The 6,116-nt window shown below is 27.4% G+C and overlaps 1 protein-coding gene across 1 annotated transcript; it reads left to right on the forward strand.

Annotated features, from left to right (window-relative positions):
- The first annotated feature begins 819 nt into the window (after positions 1-819).
- Positions 820-2,542, forward strand: LOC145034332 ((+)-neomenthol dehydrogenase-like). Its single transcript, XM_078982719.1, has 5 exons — positions 820-959; positions 1,059-1,302; positions 1,491-1,556; positions 1,759-1,947; positions 2,022-2,542. The coding sequence occupies exons 1-5, from the start codon at positions 946-948 to the stop codon at positions 2,397-2,399; spliced, it is 891 nt and encodes a 296-aa protein (XP_078838845.1). The 5' UTR covers positions 820-945; the 3' UTR covers positions 2,400-2,542.
- The last annotated feature ends 3,574 nt before the right edge of the window (positions 2,543-6,116 follow it).

The raw sequence follows: 6,116 nt of genomic DNA on the forward strand, positions 1-6,116 counted from the left end.
AAAAAAAAAGTTTAATTATAAGGAAAACACTATCACATTCAATATTAACAAGAATATGTGGCATCATAGACAAAAATATCATCCTATCGTTTTAACTTTAACTTTATGGTGCTTTCAAATGTTCAAATAAAAAGCTCTACTTGGTTAAATGTTGAGATGGTCCTTTCAACTGCTTAATCAGTTATAGTGGCAGTGTTTCGTACATCGGTACCATAAATGTTCCATCTATATAGTCGCCCTGAGAACTGAGAAGTTATTGCAATTAATGGATTTTTATTTTTGAACTTTCAGAAAAATTCGCAAATAAAATCATGTTGTATAATAGCGCCATTTCCTTAGATAAACAGTTACCAAAATGAAAATATAAAAGCGTAAGCGTTTTAATTTTCCCTTCATAAAATTTGAAAGAACCTTATTAAAAATAAAATTCTATATAATGCTTAAATAATTTTTTTTTCTTTTATAAAACTGTTTTTTTTTTTTTTAGTGAAGCGTGAGGTATGCTTTGTCCTTGTTATCAAGGAAGTGTGAGGTGTGTGCTGCACAGACCCATGTCATAAAAGGTCTAAAAAGTTAAACAAAATAAAATTTAATTATGATAATAAGGGTTTAAAAAATAATAACTTGACTTTATATTTTTATTTAGAGTTTGGCCTTGACATATATAACACATGAAGTCTGTATGCATACGAATTTATAGAGGCCGGCCGGTGAGTTCAGTTGCTTAAATGCAATCAATTACTACAGACATTGAAAAGACGTGATGAAAAATTAAACCGAAAGGGCCGGGTCTCATCTGTTTTATGTGTTTTGGCTAAAAAAGAAATATATTTAAGTCAAATAATACTAAAAATATATTTAAGGAAAAATCGTTTATTGCTATTTGATGCATTATAAAAGAGGTTGCTTTCTTTTTCTTATCTCTAACCCAATACATATGAGCCAATGGAAAAGAAAAGGTATATCTCAACTTCATCAAATTGTATCTTGTTACCGTAATTACAACCCTAAAATCTCAATACAAAATTAATTTAGTTTTTATATGTTTTAAATTTCAGATGTGCAGTTGTTACGGGAGGAAACAAAGGGATTGGATTTGAAATATGTCGTCAACTTGCTTCAAATGGAATTGAAGTTATATTAACAGCTAGGAACGAGAGTCGAGGGATAGAAGCTGTCAAGAAACTCCATGATTCTGGCCTTCCAAGTATCCTCTTCCATCAACTTGATATCAATGATCCACAAAGCATCGCACGTTTAGCTAAATTCATTGAAACCAATTTCAAAAAACTTGATATCTTGGTAAGGAAAAGATCATAGCCCTGTACTTTAACTTGCTTTCTTGTTGTCTCACCATGTATAAAGTTAAATGCTGCAAAATGAAATTTACAATTCAAACTCCCTTTCAAGGTAAAATAGTACAATTTCAGTGTGATTTTGCTTCAATTATCGTTTTTCGCAGTTCAAGGAAATCTAAAATTCATGTGCAGATCAATAATGCAGCACTAATTGGAATTATTATGCATGAAAAAGAATTCAAAGCCGGTGCTGGATTTGTAAGTGATTTTCTATGCATGCAAGTCTTTCATAAATGGTAGTCGGCTCATTAGAGAAAACGATTAGATCATTAATCAAATCTTTTTAAGATACATGTATTAACTTCTTAAATGAAAATTTTTGTAGATAATTTAATCTACAAATTAAGAAACATCATGAACAATATATAATTACGCATGATACCCTGTCTTCTTTGATTAGGTGCAAGTGGTCGATGAGAATGTTCATCTTCTTGCGGAAGTCATTGAGGAACCATACGAATTAGGTGAAGAGTGTTTGCAAACAAATTACTTTGCAACTAAAAGTGTAACGGAAGCACTTATTCCACTTCTCCAGCTTTCCAATTCACCAAGAATCGTCAATGTTACCTCCACTTACGGAGAGCTAAGTGTAAGTAATCCGTAACCACGTCAAAAAAAAAAAAAAAAAAAAAAAAAAGTAACTTTAATCTTCCTGTTTTTCAGTATCTTCACAATGAGAAGTTGAAAGAAGAACTACGAGATATGAAAAATGTAACCGAAGAGAGGATTGAAGAGATTATCCAATGGTTTTTGAGGGACTTTAAGGCCTCTAAGTTGCAGGAGAATGGGTGGCCGTTAACGGTTTCTGCTTATAAAGTCTCGAAAGCGATGCTTAATGCTTACACACGGCTTTTGGCAAAAAAATATCCTAATTTTATTATAAATTGTGTGCATCCTGGTTATGTTGAAACAGATATGACAGTTCATACAGGATTCATCAAAGTAGAAGAGGGTGCTAGAGCTCCTGTAATGGCTGCTTTGTTGCCGGACGATGGCCCTTCCGGTGTTTACTTCCAGCAGATGGAAATAACCCCGTTCTAATCTATAAATCGGGCAATGTAATACTAATAATAATAATTATTATTATTATAATATGCATATATCTTTGCTTTTGTGGCTTTGTAACAATAATATATGATTATATGATCTGTTTGAATATATTGAAAATCCATATTATTAAGAAACTACCAATAAAAGTTACTTATAGTTGCAACAATTATATATCTTATCTAGAGTAAGGGTATCCATAATAATATATTGAATTGTATAGAGTTTAATGGATTGATATATCATTTTTATTTCCATTACATGCAATTTTATCAATTTTTTTCTATAATGCATTGAACGTTATAAAGTTCAATAGATAATTACAAAAACTAATTTATAGTATATATTTAAGAATTAAAAACTTTTTTTTTCCAATTGAAAATTTCAATGGTTTTTAAACTCTAAATTCATTATATGCTAAAGTGACATCTTACTATGATAGTGTTTAATTCATTAAATGATATATATCTCATTTAACTTTTCTATTAAAATCACCATTGTAAATGCTCTAAGACGAAATACCTTTTTCAACCAACTATATTAATTTCAATCGTATAGTCATAGTTGCTAAATAAATTTCTGTACAAATAGAAGTACATAAATATTTAACACTAGTTCTATTACTGTGAAAAATTGTAATGCAATCAATTTCGATGTACGTTTAATGTTTCTTGATATGGAATATCTATCAGGAGGCTGACTTAGATTAAATGCTCAAATAAATTTTGAATTTTACTATTATTATTATATTTTTAATCTATCTATCTATCTAATAAAAGATTGCATTTTTGCTGATAGTGGCATCTCCTTAATGCCTCCTCATATGATCACCACTTTCCTTCTTGTTTCAATTCGATATGCCTTATAATCGTCATTTTGAACCACGCTCCGCTACTCTTCCATTTATACCTCTTTGATTTTCTCTTGTTTCTGTTTATAACTCCTTGATTTGCTTAACAACTTACTAAGTAAATGATTTCAGCGATCTGACTCATTAAAAGTTCTAACCTAGATTTCTTTGGTATCACAATCATCTTGAAAAAACAACACCCCAGATTCCCATAAATGATAAACCTCGTCCCATTTTCTTTTTCCCTTTATGAAATTTTTTAATTCTAGCGATGGTGATTAGTAGGGTTGCTGGTGTAATAGAATCTACGAATTTGATTGTTGTCGTCACTGATTGGTCTCAATGACATGTTCACAATGTGGCAGAATCTCTAACTTACAAGGCAAGTTCTTTTACTTTGAACCTTAATCTGTCTGGTAACATAATACTATGATGTAGGGGTTTGAGGGTTAAGTTCGTTAAGAAAACAAGTTTCTCTCTCATTTTTATGTGCTCTGTTCTATAACTTCACATTTTCTATTGACGATTTTGATTTTCTAAGTAGCTGTGTACGTATGTTTCTTACACTACCTTATTTTCTAATTTTAAATAAAACAATATTATTTTCATGATTCACTAACTTTGTTATTTTAGAATTTCAAATTTTATATTTCATTATACAATACTATAATTTTATCATTAATCTATACATAAAGAAGGTTGTTCATATTTTCAGACCATTTTACATAATTATTTAGATTCTCGATTATATAATTTCAGATAAAACATCTAACTTTGGTAAAAATAACCATTTGTAAATCTATGATTAATGATTATATATATATATATATATATATATATATATATATATATATATATATATATATATATATATATATATATATATATATATATATATATATATATATATATATATATATAGGGAAAAGTGAATATACCCTTAAGGGTATATAAGCTTAGGTACCCAAACTCATAATAATACGCCGTTTTATTTGATATATTCATTATAATATTGTTAAACTTCAATCCTTAACTTGATTTATATTCAATATTTTAAATTTTCACTATTATCTTTTTCTTACATCACATCTTTTTGGTAAACACTTACTAGGCTATATATATTATTGTTGAAAATGACAATTATGTAAGAGTAAGATAAATATAAAATTTATAAAAATCTTTGAAGTAATTCAATTTAGAAGTTGAATTATAAGAACATTGAACAATTACAATATCTATATATGATACAAAACGATGTAGTATAGTGAGTTTGGGTACCTAAGCTTATATACCCTTAAGGGTATATTCACTTTTCCCTATATATATATATATATATATATATATATATATATATATATATATATATATATATATATATATATATATAAAGTTTCAATGTTGTTTTATTTTATCAACTATGTAGTACCTAAGTTTAAACCTAGCTAAAATTAAACCCATCACCACGTCCCTCATTGATACTAACAATTCCATTATTGTTTCACCTCCTCTTAAGTAGTGGTTGTGTTAGATTTTAAATGACAAGTATATCATCAAAAGTTGCTTAAAAAATAAAGAGGAAAAATATTGATAATTATGTTATGTTCAAGGGAAAATTTATTATTAACTTCAAGATAAGGTTTATAATCACATTAACATTCTATATATGACAATGTTTGATTTTTAGTTGAACCGGTTGCTAACTAGTTCTCATTTCCACCGGTTTAACCGATTTGTTTAATTTGTTTTGGAATTGATAGATTTTTTAACATGTTAAATTAAATCGAACGATATAAGTTCACTAAATCAGTTCAAACGTTTTTCTACCGGCTCTATTACATTTGTTCAACCCGCTTTTGAAGAAATCTTCTGGTTCAATTCGGTTTATAACTTAGCATAAATCGGTCATTATCAAATCACTATCGTCCCCGGTTCCCAGTTCAAACTGGTTTTATACATTGATATAGAGTTACAAAGAAATAAATAGAATTATATGTAGTCGATGTGAGACAAAATTATAACATAACCAACGGTTTGATATATATATATATATATATATATATATATATATATATATATATATATATATATATATATATATATATATATATATATATATATATAGGGCTTACGGAGTATTTGACTATTAGGTACCTAATATTAGTTATAGAACCATCAAAAACTACATAATTTTAACAAATTCAGTCAAATATCTCTATCGTATTTCTTGTATCCTCTATTAGACCTTATAATTGGCTTTGTATATTTTTTTCATTGAGTTTTATAAGTTTATTTTTTGCACCACAAATAGTATATAATAATATTTTATCAACTACACGTAGTTCAGTATATTGAAATTTATTACAGAAAATTATAGTGAATGATTGAAACTGTTCATTAAAAACTTGATAAACCGCTTCCCATAATCCATCAAAAAAAATAAAAAATAAATAAATAAATAAATAAACAATATGAGTATACACAAGGTAGGTGTCGGAGGAAGTTATGTGGTTTCTACTAGAGGTTTTATAAAAACAAACATTTGAAATACATAGACGGTGGGGATGAATTACAAAATAAACAATCATATGGATTCAAAAGTAATAGGAAGAAGCTAGCCGTGAAAGAAAAATTATGTTTTTTAATCATAATGAAGTCAATTTAGATGATTATACACATAATATTACATACATGACAATCACATATTCACTTTTCCCATATATATATATATATATATATATATATATATATATATATATATATATATATATATATATATATATATATATATATATATATATATATATATAATCATATCTTAACACTTTATAAAACATATATCTTAGTGGGCCCTACCAATTTTA

This window comes from Lactuca saligna, chromosome 3 (genome assembly GCF_052625555.1).
Source record: "Lactuca saligna cultivar CGN05327 chromosome 3, ASM5262555v1, whole genome shotgun sequence".
Taxonomy (NCBI): domain Eukaryota; kingdom Viridiplantae; phylum Streptophyta; class Magnoliopsida; order Asterales; family Asteraceae; genus Lactuca; species Lactuca saligna.

What these genes read in the sequence shown, in the direction of transcription:
- LOC145034332 (XM_078982719.1), top strand. An exon ending in TCAAAAAACTTGATATCTTG is followed by an intron (nt 1,303 to 1,490) that starts GTAAGGAAAAGA and finishes ATTCATGTGCAG; the next exon opens with ATCAATAATGCAGCACTAAT. An exon ending in TCAAAGCCGGTGCTGGATTT is followed by an intron (nt 1,557 to 1,758) that starts GTAAGTGATTTT and finishes TTCTTTGATTAG; the next exon opens with GTGCAAGTGGTCGATGAGAA.